Source organism: Macrobrachium nipponense, chromosome 24, assembly GCF_015104395.2.
Source record: "Macrobrachium nipponense isolate FS-2020 chromosome 24, ASM1510439v2, whole genome shotgun sequence".
NCBI classification, from domain to species: Eukaryota; Metazoa; Arthropoda; class Malacostraca; order Decapoda; family Palaemonidae; genus Macrobrachium; species Macrobrachium nipponense.
Window position 1 is genome coordinate 32090347 of NC_061091.1, and position 20685 is coordinate 32111031.

At 37.7% G+C, this 20685-nt stretch overlaps 2 protein-coding genes across 4 annotated transcripts in view; both read left to right on the forward strand.

Moving 5' to 3' along the window:
* LOC135205557 (uncharacterized) overlaps window positions 1–20685 on the forward strand; it is a 183411-nt gene that overhangs the window by 111920 nt on the left and 50806 nt on the right. The window lies entirely within an intron of this gene.
* Window positions 1–20685, forward strand: part of LOC135205556 (uncharacterized) — a 34416-nt gene that overhangs the window by 8552 nt on the left and 5179 nt on the right. For all 3 annotated transcript variants that reach the window (XM_064236320.1, XM_064236319.1, XM_064236321.1), the window contains exons 2-3: window positions 6890–6968; window positions 12798–13266. In XM_064236320.1, the coding sequence (XP_064092390.1) occupies window positions 12806–13266 (461 nt within the window). In that variant the 5' untranslated portion in view covers window positions 6890–6968; window positions 12798–12805. The remainder of the gene's footprint in view (window positions 1–6889; window positions 6969–12797; window positions 13267–20685) is intronic.

The window sequence follows — 20685 nt, forward strand, 5'->3', positions numbered from 1 at the left end:
AAGCTATTCCCTCTCTGTAGGCACAATTGTCATTTCTGTTTAATAACCCAGAATTATTTTTTTTATAGAGGTACAAAATATTTTTATTTCAAGGGTCGTGAGTGGCCTGTGGGTGCGTTTGGTATTCACATAAGCTTAGATTAATAAAAACGAAATGGCGGTTTAATTGTAGTTGACTGTGGCGCAATAAACTTTGGATATGCTTAAGAAACATTCGTTGAACATGCTATGGCAGGTGGTGGTTAAAGTCATTTAATTAAATGGCAACTTTGCATGAAATCGGAGTAGTTTTAAACTGAAGTGCATTGTGTATGCATATCGGGACTTAAGATTCAAGTTGCAGACCGGAAGAGAATTCTGCTCAAGGTCTCTGGGAGGGAGGCTGGACGCTTGAGGTACACTGGTGAAAAGTGACGATGAAGATTGGTGTAAATAACGACTGCAAGTTCCAGACTAATCCCGAGATTCAGGAAGTGCAGGAAACAAAACCTTCATTCGAATTGCCTTTCAGATTTCGAAAAGAGTGCTGGAGATGTAAATGGAAAGAGTTTGTTTTGTTCAGGATCATTTCAACCTAGAAAACTTCTTCCTTTAATGAAAAAAAAAACTCCACAATATTCCAGATGCGAGAATATTTTTTATTCGTTTCTCAATCACCTTCGTATATGTTCAGATTAGTTCAACTCTCTGTAACAACTCGGCAGTTTTTACTCAAACTCATTATTTCATTTCACTTTTTTTCCATATAATTTCACTTTGGGAACCTGGAAACCTAGATTAAATGTAAAAACAGTATTTTCAACACCAGCATTCAAAAAGGAAAAAAGATCGCATAAAATACAACTTCTATTATTTGGAATTAATAGAAAAGTAAGATAGAAATTCAATTAAATAATCTGCAACTGCTACAAAATAGAGGAAGAATGATTGAAAAATCAGAATAAAAAAGTAACAATAAAACTGTGATTAATGAAAATAAATAATCATATGCATATTGGAAGTGAGTAATCAAGTGTGAGTTTGGGTAATTGCTAATTAAAATATTCAGTTCCATAATAGAACACTCAATTGACCATTACTACAGGTTGTACATTATTTTCAGTGTACTTCTAAAACGTAATACTTTAAGAGTCACTAAGTATCAGTGTCCTGTTTTTTATGTTAATCATTTAGAAAGTCGTCTCTTATCATCAATATTCTTCCAATTGGATTAACACAGTTCTTAGTGTCCTTGTCTTTTATACCACTGTATAATATACGATTACAGTTTTTTATCCCAGTTTTCACAATTCTTCCAGTAATTATTCGTAATGACACTTTCAAGGCTGTCTTCATCGAAGGTGGGTTACTAAACAAACACAAGTAATGAAACTTCATGATCACAAATGTTCATGAGCTGGAAACTATTGGTTTCATAAATTGTACATTAAGCTAATAACACTCGCACCATCTCAAAGGCGAATTTTCGAAAAATGTCTCACTGCGAATTTAACAATTACTCTTTTCCAATGAGTTATATGTAAACACTATATGCGTTCACTATCCTAAAGTAATATTAACTACACAAAATAATCATAATTTTGCGATGGACAGCATCAAAGCAAATGCAGCACAAATTAATTCTGACTTACAAACCCTCACTTGTAAAGGCTTGTAATCAAGACTTCGTTTCCATGACGACAAACTACTTGCCTACTAGGCTTTTAAGCATTAGTTATTCTTTGGCATATTGATGATTTGAGAATTCTCCTTCCACAACTTCCAGTAGAACCCTCAAGTCACTATCGTTCGCAATGTTGGGCTGCAGAGCAACTTGGGGTCGGTGTTTCTGATTGTCTGCTGAAGGAGAGCCTGTCAGTAGCCAGTATAGCATTTCACTTGAGTCAATGCTGGCCATGATGGACAGACGCAGCCCAGCTAGCTCATATCCATATGGACATTCGGATGTTCAGGTACTAAGTGTGCGAGTTATAGGTGCATAAGAATCACAGCCACGGTTGAGAGAGCTTAGTATATCTTAGTTTCACAAGGCCACTGAGCTGATTAACAGCTCTCCTAGGGCTGGCCCGAAGGGTTAGATATTTTTACGGGGCTAGGAACCAATTGGTCACCTAGCAACGGGACCTACAGCTTATTGAGGGATCCAAACCACATTATATCAAGAAATGAATTTCTATCACCAGAAATAAATTCCTCTAATTCCGTGTTGGCCGAGCCGAGAAGGTTGGGAGAGTTACTGCTCATAATTATAGTGCTACTCTGTGGGTTGATGACCAGGGATTTTCATGTGGCTCTGCAGAGGATTGGCCTTCAAGCACGTTATTATGGCCAGCAGGCCCTGGCTTGCAGAATTCAAGTTAACTTGACTTCTGCGGGCCAGGGTCTTTGCACAAAATAGCCTTGTCACGCCATCATGTAGGATCTGACAGTTATGAACCCACAACTCATCTATGGTCTTGGTAGTAACTAATTTGATATATATATATACATATATATATTATATATATATATAGATATATATCTTTCTGCAGAGGGTGCTCCTCGTTTCCTAAGTCATTTGGAGCTGAGTGACAACCACAGTTGAGCGTTCATACCCTGTGAAAGAAGGGTCTTAATGATTTGCTTGCAGAGGCTTTTTGTATTAGGCAAAACGGGAGGAGAGATAGTTGTAGTATTGCCTTTCGAGACGTGAGTCACACTTCAATTAAAAGATCATTGGGAAGGGAGAAAGAGGAAGCATTCGAGTTATTTATCAAGTCTTGTATTTCCTATCTATATTGATTTCCTCATCTGGAAATTCAAAACATTGAGAATTAACCTAATGGAAGGTGCAAAAAGCTCTCGAGACTCGAAGAGATCGTCTGCCTATATATTTCATCAACAGCAGGGAATACCGAGGATAAACATCAAATTATGTCCATTTCATTGAAAACTAGTAAGTAATGGCCTAAAACTGTTCTTACTGAGTGAAAAGTTATCTTCTGTGTCAGAAATGAAATGTTTCTACGACGCTTTTAACAGAATGCTGTCTAATGAACATCACTACAGGGATGTGTTTGACACCGACTAGAATATTTAGTAATGCAATTGTGTAAAAGACGTATATTTAATTCATACATTGTAGGAAAGAACACAGGATTAAATGAAACTAAAGTGTTATTTCCTTTGAAATTATTTGTGAGCATAATATTTTACCATTGAATTCTTGTGATCGGTTAAAATCGTTTGTGATGAGTGGAAGCAGACCAGTTTTTCATCCAGGCACAAATTGCAAATGCCTCATCATCCCCAAATGGTAGAGGTCATCTCCACACAACAAAGCAGCATATGTCACAGTTCTTATGATCAGAAAATTGCTACGAAAAATATCATAATTACGCGATAACAGAGTTAGACAAATTCGAGAAAAAATACAGTTTTTAATCCACGTACTTCTGACGTGGATCTCAAGGTGCATAATTATGCCCATTTATATTCAAGTATTTAAGTGTTTGGTCACGATCCTCTCGTTTTCTTGGATTCACGGTTTCACAGTTGCAAATCACATCATGAACTCACGATCCTCTCGTTGCCTTGGGTTCGCGGTTTCACAGTTGCAAATCACATCATGAACTACAAAATGTTGCCTGAATGTCAATAACCTCGCACTCTACAAAGGTATTACACCATATTAACTCTGGAGAATTGCAAATGTCACCCAACATGCATCTGGCTGGATGCAGCTTTTGACAGGTATATAGTATATATACGTATATATACACATACGTATATAGATATGTACTCGTGTATGTATGTCATACATTAGTGTATATATTAATACATATACACATATATGTATAAACATAATGTTTATATATATATATATATATATATATATATATATATATATATATATATATATAATGATGTATAGTGTGTCTCTGTGTAGTACGTATACATACTACATACATATGTTATATATATATATATATATATATATATATATATATAAACACACACATTATAAACACGCTCGAACGCACACGATATTGGCCGCCTGGTGAAAGGTCTGGTGGCTCCAATTGGGAATTTGTGTAATGTACATCTCTCTCGTTTAAATAACCTGCTCTTATTTACTTTCCAGAAACAGTGCAAGACCATATACACTTTTCTTTAACCCATCTTCACCCATTTTCTCTTCATGACCAAGCCACCTCAAGTTCTAAAAAGACTGTCTGCTCAACGTGAATATTAATGATGAAAACGAGTCTAGACCCCATTTCCATCTAAACAAAACAGGAAGTGTATTTAAATCATACACACAGACATATATAGTATATATATATATATATATATATATACATATAATATATATATATATGATATATATATATAGATATATATATATAATATATATATTATAATTATATATATGTGTGTGTGTGTGTGTGTGTGTGTGTGTGTGTGTGTGTGTGGGTTTATATTAACAGCACACTTCGTATCAACATAAATAAAACCAGCAACTGTTTCTGGGCACATTTCTACCTAAAACTACTAATAAATATAATAGGTAGAGATACACGGGGGAATATTATAAGGTTAAACAAACAAAACCTTACCTGTTTCCACTTCCCACCTGTTTAGAAACTGTTTGTTTTTTTCGGTTACAGTTCTATCTTGATTTCAGTCTTTAACGACTGTAGGGGGAAAAGCTACACAGTTGTACACATGCATATTGTGCGTGAGTGTGTGTGTGCGGTGGGTTAGTGTGTGAGAGGTTGGGGGGGGGGGTGTGATCGAGGGTGGAAAAAGAGAGAGAGAGAGAGGGAGGTGAGTTGGGTCCATAGAAAGGGCTATTTGTAATGTATAATGATACTCGCGTAATCTGTGTGCGATCGTCATTATAGTACAATAATCAGTTGTGGGCGAAACCTAGCGAGGTAATGACTGTGTTGGCATAGTGATCACATTGAAGACGATATCATTTTCGCCCGCGGTACTGTATTCACACAAAGGTTTTTAAATCCTTAGGTTATTTATCTTGGGATCTCCCTCAGCGCCTCCCCTTGTTCCATTGTTCAGGCGACCCTTCCCAAACCTCGTCCTCCTGACCACTGATATGCATTTGAAATGAATATAACAGCGGTTCGGCTATTTTTACCCCAGGATGAATCGAAAGATTATGGCCTGATCTTGTCGTTGTTAGGGGAGCCGAAACACAGCGTGTGCTTTCAATTAAGCAGGAGGGCAGGCGGCGTCCTTTGTTAGAATAACAAGTCCATTTTTCATATGAACAGGACGAAAAATGGAATTCACTTGTCTGCTATGAGAGCAGAATATCAGAGGATACAAAATGTAATGAACAATCGAATGTGCTAAATGTTATGAGATTGCAATGAAGGCTGATTTTTTCCTCTCTCACTATTTTTGCCTCTCTTCTTCTTTCTCAGGAATCGCTTCCTTTTGATCTTCTTAAGGATTTCAGGAAAGGATGTCACCTGGCTCTTTTGGCCATCTTATCAGACATTGCTCTTAGATGAGGGATATTTTCAATCAAGATTTGACATCTTTTCCCGTGAGATTCGTGTAATTTATGTTGTTATTTCGTGAAACATTTCTGTCTGGGGACTTTTTGCACATCTTCCCCATCCGTTGCCGTAAAACATCTTGAATGTTGCAGGGATGTGTTGCAGATCTTTCGTCGTCTCCATCACAGCTCACTTCCACAATTCACCTTCGTTTTCGAGTTGCTCGAACACTATGGATTTTATAGTGACGTCCTCATTCTCGCTGACCTCTCATATTCTTGCGAGTTACAGTATTCTATCAACTTTATTGCTGTTCCTCTTCCATATTAAAGTTAACACGTCGTAACGTCTAGCGATGGTGGTTTAATGGATTTTCAGAACGTTGGATTTTATTTATTTTCTACTGTTCGTTAATCTTTTGCAAAGTGCTCGGCCTCCATTTTGACGTTACGTAAAAACGGGGTCCGTTTGCAGACGATTCATCATCCTAGCATTCTTGGTTATCGTGAGTCTGAAATGCTTAGTTCTCTCTCTTTCTTTCTTTTGTGCAACTACGCCAACCACGCCTGCTATCTGCCTCCACCCACCCACTCTCTCTCTCTCTCTCTCTCTCTCTCTCTCTCTCTCTCTCTCTCTCTCTGTTTTCTTGCTGTCGCAAGTATCGACCATGGTGACCCCTGCATTTTTCTAATAGTGCATTTGATGCTGATGCTGTGAATACGTCATAGGCTCTGACAATCACTCACGCATTTTCTTCTCGGTAAAGAGAGGGAAAGGTTAATGAACAAATGGATCTCAGAATAAAAGATACAAGCAGGCAGATGCTGTCTGAAGTGAATGTAGCTTTTGGTCGATCGACGGAGTGGATATTTCGAAGATTGATATTCTTGAATGAGGAGGGGGACATCAGGGAAGCATAGCTGAAAGACGCCGGATTGGGAGGGTCAGTGTGAGTGTGAAGATGCTTGTGGCAGTCACTGTTGAGAACGTAAAGACGGCAATGTAGAGGGTGAAGTGCTGAAAGACACCTGGAAGTTATGGAAACACAAGAGATGCTGAAGCATGATGCTACACAATTGGCGGTGGAATATTTTTTGGTCATAACAGGATGGAATAAGGGCTAGCACTGGTTTTAGATACCTTTGTATTCGTATAATCGCATTCCGTTGTTTATCATTTGACAGTCAGAAGATTGATAGTTTACACGGCAGGCCTTACCAAGACACTTTAGCTTCCATGCTTAGCACGTCACCAAATAATATCGCCCCCTAGTCCCGCCCAAACGAGAGGCATATCACTGACAGTTCATTTTCACTTATAAGTTTTGTCACTGCTTTTTGGCTTATTTTGCTATGATTATGATTTTCTTTTAATAATTGCAGGAGTGATGACAGCTGGGGATACCACCATTAACTGGGGCTTCAAATGTTTATGGCTCTGACTGGATTCCAAACAATTCAGGTACGTAATTTTGAATGTCTTCATAATATCAGAATTTTCTATATGGCTTTTAATTCACTTGGTATTAGACACCGAAAATGATAATCTGAATGAAAAAAAAAAACAACACCACGATATGATGTAGAATATTTTCCTTGATGTTTGACAGATCTTTCGATTCTGAATATTCAGATAAATGCATATTAAGGGTACAATTGATTAAGACATTTTCATGACTAACATCGTAGTTCAGAAGTTGTTTTGCTTTGGAACACCACTAACTACTACTGCTAATACTACTACTACGACTGTTATGACTCCAGCAAGTATCACTTCTCATGGTGCAAGTATATCAGTAAACCTAAAAGCAAATACTTCTATCTTGAAGGTAATACGAACTCACACAGAGAAAAGGTGGTGACAGTTCAATTTCCTGAATAGTTCGAGGTGCCAACCTTGCTCAGTGAAGTCCTTCGTTTAGATTACAGACTGAACTGATGAGAGCATAAATCCAGTTGAAAGTGCTGTTAACTCTATAGTAAGTCAGGTTTAATAGTAAGACTTAACAAGATGTGATCAGACCTCCAGCTTACTCGTGATGTGCGCAAGATTTTCCCCTCATGCATACATTGTAAGCATTATATTCCTAACTTTCAACGTAAATTAAAACGTGCTAAAAACTACGGTCAAATAGAGCCTTGTTTCACCAACGAAAATGAAAATAAATATGCTATATTTTATTAGCGATTAATTTTGTGTGCTGTATAACATACGCATTATTTATTTTTTTTACATCTTCATTCTAATAAATATAGCATAAATATCCTATCCTAAAATTCCTGTATCTTTAACTCAATGCAAAACACCTTTGTCAGACCTTTTTAGGTTCTGCCGTAGACCTATCCTAGTCTTCCGAACAAGAACAACAACAACAAAGCAGTTTGTTGGCTTACTCCCCGAGTAAACGAAAATAGCATAAGGTAATTTTAAAACATTCGTACAGTAGACAGTTGCTGTAATTACACACGCTGATGAATCTGAAATGCAATAGAGATTGTTAAGGATTATATATCTTGCAGTTATGTATACTCGTTTTTTTTCCATTTGCCCACCCGCCTGTGGTGTTTGCGTATGGTAACACTGTGTCCCGGGCTTTAGATACTTACATTCAGTTTACATTCAACAATAATAATAATATCCTATTTCGAATATTAACGGTGTAATTTGCATACAGTAAATTATTAAAACACTTTTCAGTTGCATATGTTCACCCAGATATCCTTTTATTTACCTAAAACTTACACATAGCGTAACTATCTAAAGCCCGGGACGCATATTTCCCAAGTCTGAAAGAGTTTAGGGATGGGGAAAATTAGGACCAATCAGAGCGCTTGGAGCTGATGCATAACGTCACAAGCCACGCCTTTTAGCTCCCTCCTCAGTCCTATATCCATTACTGCCGCCAGTCACGATGCTGAAGAAATACTTTCTTCTCAGTTTCACAGCTTATGGCTTATATGACATATACATTATAGTCAGATATATCTAAACATAATGCAACACTAATTTAACAACAATATATTCTTCAAATGAGATTCACCGTGAAATATATTATGTGTTATTGGCTTCTCCCTCTTGTAAATAATATTTTCACATCGCGAATTTCTAAATTATATACATGAAAATGTATGTTTAAAGACATTTATAAAGAGTTGTGATAACTCATGGGATGAATCAAACAATATACAAGATGGTAAAAATGATGGTATCTAACCTGTTTATAAGGGAAGATAGAGAGAGGGAGTAGGCATACACTACGGATTTCTATAGACATATGCTATTTCGTAGTAATGCACATTATTGGACATTGTATAAAAGCAATATTCTGATCATTACTAGGCCATGAACAGGAAGCAGACTGATGTAGGCCTTACTATTTACAGGGGCACAGTATCAGCTTCATTTATTAAATTATTTCAAGAGCTAATGTGCCCTTAAGGAAACCTAAGGAAACTTACGCCATTGTTGTTTTGGTGATCTAAGTTAGCCTACTGTAACCAAATATAGTTACGTGACAAACTCATCCTGTCAGTAGCTAATCTGAATACAATTGTTTTTTAAGGTGTACTTGATAAGCTGTAGTAAAAAATTTCCTTTTTGAGGTGGATTCCGTTTTCATAAAAACTTCCAGATGTCCTTACCTGATTGGTCCTTGTGTACGAATATATAAAAAGTTTTTATCAAAAATTTTTTGCTTTTGATTTTTACTTTTCATACATTGTGTACAATCAAATCAAAAGTGATAATATAATTCAGTATTGAATACTTTTTAGCAAGCCTTCGCGTGATTTTTGCTTAAATTCATTGTGTACAAAGAAAACACTGATTATTTAATTTATTTAATATTCTTAGCAAACCTTTCGTACCTGTCATTCATTGTGTGCAAAGAATCAAAATGAGTATTTCATTAGTATGTAATACTTTTAGCAATTATAGGAGTACAGAATACTACCAATTTACGGAGTTACAGTAGACTTTTTACTAAGCTGAACTAGAGCAGAATTGATGCGTAAATTTAAAGTAAATATGGATGACACTTATTATCCAACTCTCTCTCAACAGAATTGCTTATGCAAATATTCAACATGTATTAATTAAAGCCAGGGATAACGGTAGTATATGAGTATACTACTATTTTCATCCAAGCTCGCACTCACCAAATGTATACCTTAAATCAAGTGCTGAAGTGCATAATTTTTTTTCCATATAGATATTTGGCATTATGCCAAGCACTGGGGCAACTGAGGCCATTCAGCGCTGAAACGGAAATTGACAGTAAAAGGTTTGAAAGGTATAATAGGAGGAAAACCTCAAAGCAGCTGGACTATGAAGCAATTGTTAGGGGAGGGTGGACAATAAGATGGAAAAAAGAGAATATGAACAGAGGTAACAGTAAAATGAATGAAAGTAATTGCAGCTAGGCGCCGAGGGGACACTGCAAGAACCTTTAGTAATGCCTACATTGCACCGAATGAGGTGTAATGACGGCGCTATCCCCCTACGGGGTGCATAAATTTGTCATCAAAACTGTATCCTCCACATTTCTTTCAAGCATAAGGCAATTATTATTTTAGTTCTGTACATAATACCGTTTTATAGCCTGAAACAACAGACAGTAACGCCTGAAAAACGTTCCATGCTCCATGCTTTTAAAATCGTCACCTTCAAAGTCAAGATTCTTGATGAGAGTAGAAGTGCCGCGAAGTTCTTGGCCTCCTGACTTTTGTCTGTAGTGCTAATTACGGGTCATATACCATAATTTTTACCATACCATTAATTTTATCATCTTGTATATATTTTAGTCATCCCATGCGTTATCGTAACTCTTTCTATATGGCATTAAACACGCATTTTCAGGTATATAATTTAGTAACTCGCAATAAAAATATTATTTATGCAGTAAATATCGACTTTGCGAGCAGGAATTAAGATGCACTGAGCACCATTATCAAGAGGGAGAAGCCGATAACACTTAATATATTTCACGGTGTATCTCATTTGAAGAATATATTGTTTATTGAATTAGTGTTGCATTGTTTATATATCTCGGACTCAAATGTATAGGTCATCCAAGCCGTAAATTGTGAAATGGGGAAGTTTTTCTTCGGCATTGTGACTAGCAGTAATGGCTGAGACGTCATGGTCAGCTCCACGCGCTTTGATTGGTCCTAATTTGCCCCATCCCTAAACTCTTCCAGACTTGGGAAATATGCGCCCGGGACGCAGTGTTACCATACGCAAACACCACAGGCGGGTGGACAGATGGAAAAAAACAGAGTATAGTTAAACACAAAAGGAGGCTACGTCATATTATTACAAGGGATATTTGAAAGCTGATTTCAAAATATGTGCCTTTGGCGCAACAGTGTTAGGACAGTTGAGAAAATATTGCAAGAGATATCATTTCCAGCATAATCTAACATATGATAATGCAAGATTTGATCAAAATTACAGTTTGTTTTGTATCTCTCTCAATGTATATTCTTCAGTCGTTGCAGCCCAGGTACGAAAGCAACAGCCCATTTCTTCTTAGAATATAACCTACGTATATATATATATATATATATATATATATATATATATATATATATATGTATATATCATATACATATATATACATATACATACACACACACACACACACACACATATATATATATATATATATATATATATGTATATTATGTATATCTATATATATATAGTATATATATGTATATATATATATATATATAATATATATATATATATATATATACAGATGATGCTGCTCCTCACCTTTAATTTCTTTTGTCACCCCCCCCCTCCCCATCAGGTTTCCTAAGAGGATTGTTCTCGCTTATTCTTGATCACTGTAGGTGATCAGAGGGAAGAAGTAAAAAGTACTCCAGGCGGAGACGAGAAAATCGGTTCATTCCGATTCTTCGAAGAACAGAATTCTTTCCCGTGTTTGGAGCACTGAGCTATAAGTAATCACTGGTGTAATATGTTTTAGAAGTATCATATAATTGGGTTAACCAAGTACACGTTCGTTAGACGCTGCTCATGCAGTGTGGTAAAGGAACTGTTATTCCTTGAGTAGAAAGCGGCAAACATGTTTTGCGGTAGAATAAAAAAACCTGGTCTTAATGACTTGTAATCGATACATTGCCTCATTAAATAAGCCAGCTCTTATTGTGGGAATCACCGGCAAAAGAATAGCCCTCTTTGTTTGTTTATTCCCTCATATAATTAACCTCTAATGTATGAACTCTGCGTCTTTTATCTGCTGAATCATTCAGTCAGGGTCATTCAGCTTCAAAATAACAGAAATATTGGGCCACCGATTTCTAACTATACATTTGGTATCAGTGGCGGCTCGTCAGTAGGCACTGTGGAACTGCAGCACCCCCTATAGGTTACATATATATGCACAAAATTATGAATATATACACATGGATATGAGAAATTCAGTATAAATATCAATAATCTTTAAAAAAAAAATTACCATTCTCTTGTTTTTGTAAAAAACAAAAAATGATGTGGTAGCCAGCCGGCGGGTAGAGGTGAGAGGAGCACTGCCCTCTCAAGCAGTGTTAGTCTAGCTGTTGGAGCGGGAACGTGAGTGCTGAAATTCGTCGAAGCTTAATCAATATGTACTATTAGTGACAGTGATCACATTAGGGACGATACTGATGATATGTGACGTAATGCAGAAGAATCAACTCAGTGGCGAGTTGCAGTAAATGGGAAAAAATTGATAACCACATTAATGTCAATGACATGTTAAAATACTGAAATTCTAAATAGTAGATATCGGCAGCGGCCTTCCTCAGCGAGAGAGAGAGAGAGAGAGAGAGGAGAGAGAGAGAGAGTATGCGTGTCTGTGTTTTAGCTGGGTGTTCTTTAGTCCTTTTGTTTTATATAGGTCTATGTTAAAATTGTGTAAGCAGTTAATATCAAGAAATTATAAAAAAATATATATATATGTCACAGCACCCCTATGAATGATAGCCACCAGCCGCCACTGTTTGGTATGGAGGGAAATTTGAAAATCGTAAAATGCCGCTAAGCTTTTTATAGCACACCAGGACGATTTCGCAGGTTCTTTTTAACAGGAAATCGTGCGTTCACTACAGTTATATATTCTGATTTATCAATTCTTCAATGTGATTTTATTAGAATTATGCTAAGCATAAACCAATATTTTTATAAAGTGCGCTGATTTATAGTTTTTTTTGATATGGTTGATCATTACATATAAGGTTAAACCAGTCGTATTTTGTTTACAATTGTTAACTTTCTCTGCAGATTTAACAATGATGTCAGTTACCTGCGTGCTGTTGGGTGTGGCCGAAGTGAAACTCCCACTTCGACGGCTTCCTCCGAACAAGCGAGTTCGCGTGGCTAACATCGCTCACAGGGCTGTCCTGGCTCCGGAACCAGCTCCGGGAGAGGTCTCCGACGAACTGGAGGAGCAGCGTCAGGCCATCGGGGTCATCGACGCTTACTACGCCCTGGATGAAGTGATGGTCCAGATCGAGAGCGACCTGTGTGAGGTGAAGAGAGGCCAAGACGTCGTGGTGATGCACAAGGTCCGGGACGTCATCATCATCACGCCCATCAAGGACATTCCCACTCGGGTCGTCTACATCAGCCGGAACGACAGCTTCGGTCGCGCAGCTGTCGTCCTGCAGATGAGGTCGGCCATCGAGGTGGAGAAGCTGCTCAGCTTCTTCCCGGAAGCTGTGCCTGCCACCGTGGGGCCCACCTTGCCCGGGTTTGTTTCACATTCTCTTCTGTTCATTATGGCTACAGGAATTATGGTACTGCACCTTGTATGGAAAAATTAATTTTAATGCAATGAACTTTAACACTCTTGTATTGTAGATCACTGAAACAATTACTAGAGAAGTAGTTTCAGTTATCTTGCAAATGAGCACATCTATTCAGTGAAATATATTCCTATTCCATTTACAGGCTGTATTCTGTATTCTTGTCTGGGAACATGTGAACATCTACCATCAGTTACTCATTTTTCTGATTTCCAACAAGAAAAAGAATGAAGTAATTGCTACCTGTGATGTTGTTGCATTGCATATGACATTACATCGCTATTAATACTCCCGTTTATGTACATAGTGCTAAATGCGACCTTATCACACTGGTTACTATATCTTTTTTTTATTCTTATTAATGGCACTTTTCCTACTGTTCCCATTTAGAAAAAGTTGGGAGGGCATAACTGTTATAATTTATTTCCATTAGAATGTTACTCCTGTTCCTTCTTAGAAAGCAGAGTTCTTAAGCTCCTTAAATTTCTTCAGTTCATGCTTGAACAATTTCACTGTCCTCATAACTATTCATCCTGCAGGCAGTCCTATGCCCTCCTTATGTAACTTTACCATCGAATAGTTCAGAATGACTTCATTTCTTATATGAACGAATCCATCTGAGAATTCCAATTACTTCGGACATATATCGTGTTTTTAAGTATCTGAACGGTTTTGCTTTGCAGTTTTGACTTATATGATATAATTTGCAATGTATTTTCATATTCTAAAGTAAATTTAACGAGATTATGTTTTTTCAGTAAAAACAAATGGGAAATTCGTTGAACGAAAGCTAATGAAAACTGTGTCCTGACTTTCCTTGCCGAGTGTACACGAGTTTCAAAGTCTTTTGTATTTTTACAAAGTAGCCCCTTGCCAGGATTTTGTGAAAGTTTTCTGAGGTTGCTGAACTGGGATTCCTGTGTGTAACTTTACTACCTATTTGGTTATTGTTCAATGCAGCTAGGAGTCTGTATTCTAGGGTGAAAAAACTGAAGTAACTGCACTAGACTAAAAAGGGTCTTTAAAATGCGTTGTACATTAAGAGATTCTAAACTAATGATATATATTTTTCAGGAAATAAGAAAGTTATGATCTATATGATCAAGATTGTGAAATCTAACAGATAAGACTCGAGTCCCATTATGAGCTCATTTCAAATCTTTCATTGTACCCGTGTCTCAACTGTTGCCAGTTTATCAGTTAACAAGGAGGCCATGAAGCTTTCAAGAATTAAGTTTAAGAAAAATAAGTATTTGCAGGTTGAGCCTGACAACCTGTTCTTTCATTTTCAGGAAGATCCCTTTTTCCTTGTAATCCAAAGACAGCGTTTGTACGGAGGACCGTTGGATGGAACAGGGATTTACTTTGTTTAAGTTTGTTTGCTTGTTTGTATGGTATTTTGACGTTGCATGGAACTAATGGTTATTCAGCAACGGGACCAACGGCTTTATGTGACTTCCGAACCACGTCGAGAGTGAACATCTGGCACCAAAAATACACACCTCTGACGCCTCAATGGAATGCCCGAGAATCGAACTCACGGCCACTGAAGTGGCAGGCCAACACCAAGCCGACCATGCCACTGAGGCGCTCCTTTGTTTAAGTCAATTCTTTTGGCCTCGTTAGTTTGTTCGTTAAGCCTCTTTTGCTATTGTTATCTTCACCTTAACTTTGCCTTTGTTTCTTTTCTTTATGCTTACGTAGCTGATTCTGGACATATAGCATCAGCCATTTTGTAAAACCGGAATCAGGGAATGTGAAACAGATTCTGGAAACAGATTCGACCTATGTAGCATCAGCCTGATTCTTAAGGAGGTGGAAGTCAAGGTTGTCAAGAGACTTGTCATCCGTTTTCTATACGGTGGACAGGTTTAGTGACGTTCTTTCAAGAAAAGAAGGCTTTTGCTCAGGGTTTTGCTGAGCCAATTTACTATGTGCCACACCTTTATCCGAATATCATTTACTTTTGTTTATACACAATGATCACCAAAACACCTGGAGTCTGATACTTTCTGATTACCAGAACTGGACCTTTGGACTCTGGAACGTCTCCCTGGGGATCTTGTGCAACGGGAACTTCAAAAGTTCAAGCGGTGATGCAACGCATTACTACTCCAAAACGATTCTCCTTGTATTTTAATATTTACCCACATTTTTATCTATTTATTTATCCGTTTGTTAATTTAGTTTTTCTTTTCTGATAACTAATCTTATTACCTTCTGTAACTTCTTTCAAATGAACACCATAATCGTTGGAAGCCTGAATTTCAAGGCAATGGCCCTTGTGGGCTTGTTCCAAATGGACAAGGTTATGCTCTGAATAATAATAATAATAATAATAATAGAAAAACGAGACCATAATCAACATAGCAAGCGAATGTCCGACACTTACACAGAACCAGTACAAAAATAGAGGCATGATTCAGTTGTAAACGCCCTCCACTGGAGCCTGTACAAGACCCACCAGCTAGCTTGCAGTAATAAGTGGTACGAGCACCAACCTGAAGGAGTGATAGAAAACGATCAGGCAAAGATCCTCTCGACTATGGTATCAGAACAGATAGATCAAGACCTGAAAATAGAAATAAGAAGGATATGGGATATGCCAGTGGAAATTGTAGGTATCCATAATCATAGGAACACCAGGCACGTTCCCAAGATCCCTGAAAAGGAATCTGGAAAAACTAGAGGCTGAAGTAGCTCCAGGACTTATGCAGAAGAGTGTGCTCCTAGAAATAGCGCACATAGTAAAAAAAAGTGGTGGACTCCTAAGGAGGCAGGATGCAACCCGGAATCCCACACTGTAAATACCACCCAGTCGAAGTGGAGGGCTGTGATAGACAAAAAAATAAAAATAAAATAAAATAAAATAAATAAATAAATAAATAAAAAATAAATAAAATACTAATGGCTTCTACAGAACACGATTTTTGGCAATCATCTTTCCTAACACATTGAAATATCAAAGAAGTCTTGGTCATTACTCTTGATGTATCAAAAGCCACTGATGCAGTCTAGCTGAGTCATTTTCAGCCAGTATAGTGTTACTATTTACATATTTGATTGCCCTCATTACTTTGTGCTGAACATTTATGCTGCCTGGTAGGAGTCATAGCTATAGTTGCTCTCTTTGGAAATTGTTTTTTTATTCTATTTTTTATCACTACAGGTGTTACAGTAGGCAATTTTACACTTGTTCCTTGTTTCCCGTTGGGGGTTAGTGCCGTCAGTGCACCTCATGCGATGCACTGTAGGCATTACTAAAGGTTCTTTGTGGCGTCCCTTTGTTCCCTAGTTGCAACTCCTTTCAATCCTTTTGCTGTAACTCCATTCATATTATATTTCTTCCATCTTGCTTTCCATCCCCTCCTGCGAGGTTCGCCTCCTGTTACACCTTTGAAACCTACATACTCTCAATTTCCTTTCCAGCGCTAAATGACCTCAAGGATCCCAGTGCTTGGCCTTTGACCTAAACGCTATATTCCATTCCATTCCACCTACCTGCTGCTTGTTCTGTTTTGTGAGGGGTCCGTAGTTTTCATCCATTACTCTTCACTAGCGGCAATAATAATAATAATAATAATAATAATAATAATTAATAATAATAATAATAATAATAATAATAAGAAGAAGAAGAAGAAGAAGAAGAAGAAGAAGAAGAACAGGGAGAATAAAACAAAGATTCACTGACATCACGACAGACACAGTCAGACACCAACTAAAGAAAATGCCCAACTGGGAAGCCCCAGGTCCCGATGAAGTCCACGGATACTGGCTCAAAAACTTCAAGGCCCTACACCCAAGAACAGCAGAACAACTCTAGCATTGTATCACAAATCACCATGCGTCCAAATGGATGATCACAGGAAGAACATCCTTAGTCCAGAAAGACGAGAGTAAGGGAAATATAGCCAGTAACTACAGGCCTATCACCTGCCTACCAATAATGTGGAATTTACTTACAGGTATCATCAGCGAAAGGCTATACAACTACCTAGAGGATACAAACACCATCCCCCACCAACAGAAAGGCTGCAGAAGGAAGTGTAGGGGCACAAAAGACCAGCTCCTGATAGACAAAATGGTAATGAAGAACAGTAAGAGAAGGAAAACCAACCTAAGTATGCATGGATACTTAGGTTGGTCATGTATGTAGTATCATGTCGAAGAAAGCCTTCGACATGATACTACATACATGACTAATAGAATGCCTGAAAATATATGGGGCAGAGGAAATCACCATCAGCTTCCTCAAAAATACAATGCGCAACTGGAATACAATACTTACAAGCTCTGGAATAAGACTATCAGAGGTGAATATCAGGAGAGGGATCTTCCAGGGCGACTCACTGTCGCCACTACAAGGGCAAAGTAACAAGGACTGAAGGGATAAAGCTACCAGATGGGAGCAACATCAAACACATAGATGGGACGGGATACAAATACCTGAGAATAATGGAAGGAGGGCATATAAAACACCAAGAGATGAAGGACACGATCAGGAAAGAATATATGCAGAGACTCAAGGCGATACTCAAGTCAAAACTCAATGCCGGAAATATGATAAAAGCCATAAACACATGGGCAGTACCAGTAATCAGATACAGCGCAGGAATGGACGAAGGCAGAACTCCGCAACATAGACCAGAAAACTAGGAAACATATGACAATACACAAAGCACTACACCCAAGAGCAAATACGGACAGAGTATACATAACACAGAGGGAGAGGACTACAAAGCATAGAGGACTGCGTCAACATTGAGAACAAAGCACTGGGGCAATATCTGAAAACCAGTGAAGACGAGCGGTTCAAGAGTGCATAGGAAGAAGGACTGATAAAAGTAGACGAAGACCCAGAAATATACAGAGACAGGAGAATGACAAACAGAACAGAGGAATGGCACAACAAACTAATGCACGGACAATACATGAGACAGACTAAAGAACTGGCCAGCGATGACACATGGCAGTGGTTACAGAGGGGAGAGCTCAAGAAGGAAACTGAAGGAATGATAACAGCGGCACAAGATCAGGCCCTAAGAACCAGATATGTTCAAAGAACGATAGACGGAAATAACATCTCTCCCATATGTAGGAAGTGCAATACGAAAACTGGGACCATAATCCACTTAGCAAGCGAATGTCCGGCACTTGCACAGAACCAGTACAAAAAGAGGCATGATTCAGTGGCAAAAGCCCTCCATTGGAGCCTGTGCAAGGAACACCAGCTATCTTGCAGTAATAAGTGGTATGAGCACCAACCTGAGGGAGTGATAGAAAACGATCAGGCAAAGATCTCTGGGCCTATGGTATCAGAACAGATAGGGTGATACGTGCAAATAGACCAGACGTGACGTTGATTGACAAAATCAAGAAGAAAGTATCACTAACTGATGTCGCAATACCATGGGACACCAGAGTTGAAGAGAAAGAAAAGGAAAAAATGGATAAATATCAAGACCTGAAAATAGAAATAAGAAGGACCTGGGATATGCCAGTAGATATTGTACCCATAATCATAGGAACACTAGGCACGATCCCAAGATCCCTGAAAAGGAATCTAGAAAAACTAGAGGCTGAAGTAGCTCCAGGGTTCATGCAAATGAGTGTGATCCTAGAAACGGCGCACATAGTAAGAAGAGTGATGGACTCCTAAGGATGCAGGATGCAACCCGGAACCCCACACTATAACTGCCACCCAGTCGAATTGGAGGACTGTGATAAACCTCCCAAAAAATGATAATAATAATAATAAAGATATTTTATTTCAAATATAATTTCATATACATTATTTCAGAAGAAAAATAGTAAGGCAGAGAAGCTACAATCTTTATTTATAATTATAGAAAATTATTGACAGGAAAAATATAAATATCAAAAGGAAGTAGAAATACCAACCACTGTGTATCTGAGCAGTATACATAAAAATCTTAAGAAAATTCTTATAAAATTACCCCAAAAGCAAGAAAAAAAACTCAATAAAACTATGCTACACTCACTCTACATAATAAACTCATTCCATCCAGATATCAAACATAAAAAGGAAGGAACAGTTACACATTTCAGTAAAATATTCTACATTCACCATGAATTGTTAATAATAATAATGATAATAAAAAAATCACTGTCCTCCAGCGATCGTATCCAAAGTTTATTTGATATCTCCAGTCTCTGTTTGAGACTTTATACTGCAATGTCGTCGGATAACAATCAGGCAGGGCACACCCTATGTCACAAAAACATTGGCAGCACTGTTACTAAGGAAGGACCCCCTCCAGCCCCCCTATTGTATCATTATGCTACGCCATGGTGGAAAACAATGCCATAGCAAAATTATGTTGACAATTCATTTCTGTAAACATGGTAGCTCTCCGATATTTTTAAAACTCCCTTTCAAGTTAATGCTTTATCACCTTTAATAGTCATTTGAAAATTATCAATACCTGTATGAAGCGAGGTGCCAAGGGTAGATGGAACTAGGTACAATTCAGACCTGATCAATCAGATGGCCCTCCCATCTTTGACCCAGTAGGGGTGTAGTGACGTCGTTGCACATCATACGGTGCACTGTAGGCATTAAGTAAGGTTCTTTCCAACGTCCCTTCGGACCCTAACTGTAACACCTTTCGTTCCTTTTGCTGTACCTCCATTCATATTCCCTTTCTTCCATCTTGCTATCCACCCACCCACTCCTAACAATTTTTTCGCAGTGCAACTGCCAGGTTTTCCTCTTGTTACAACTTTCAGACCTATTCCATTCTTCCCAACTTTGATAAAGCCTGTGTAAGTTTCTCTTGATACCTAAAAACCATCTTAATTACTTGGTATGATGGAGCATTATTCAGGATTGTATCTTAAAGAGAATCAAATAAAAAAGTACGGTGCACCAATAGAGATTTTGGCTGGTATTACTACTAGTACTGGAAAGCTATTAAAGATATGAATCTTTGTGATAAATTGTTCACTGGATTCAATCAGGTAATTGTAGATTAACAAGTGTTATTTACGTCGCCAGAACAAAATGGGATATTTATATGAGGAATCATGACACCATAAAGACATTGGCCTACTTACGAATCATTGTATTAATTGTTTTTTTTTTTTTTTTTTTTTTTTTTTTACAAATCTCTTTCTATTTAAAGCTTCCAGTTCAGATGTTCTGATGAATGGTTGTTAATAATTTGCATTAGTGATTATTTTTACTTATATACGAAGAATTTCATGTCAAAGTGTGATGCTTCAATATATGGAATCCCCAGCTTTCTCAGGCTTTCATTTAAAAACGTTCTGATTCATTAGTTTATACAAGACTTAGGTTCATGGACGTGTATATGAAAATTTTGAGTTACTGAGGATTCTGA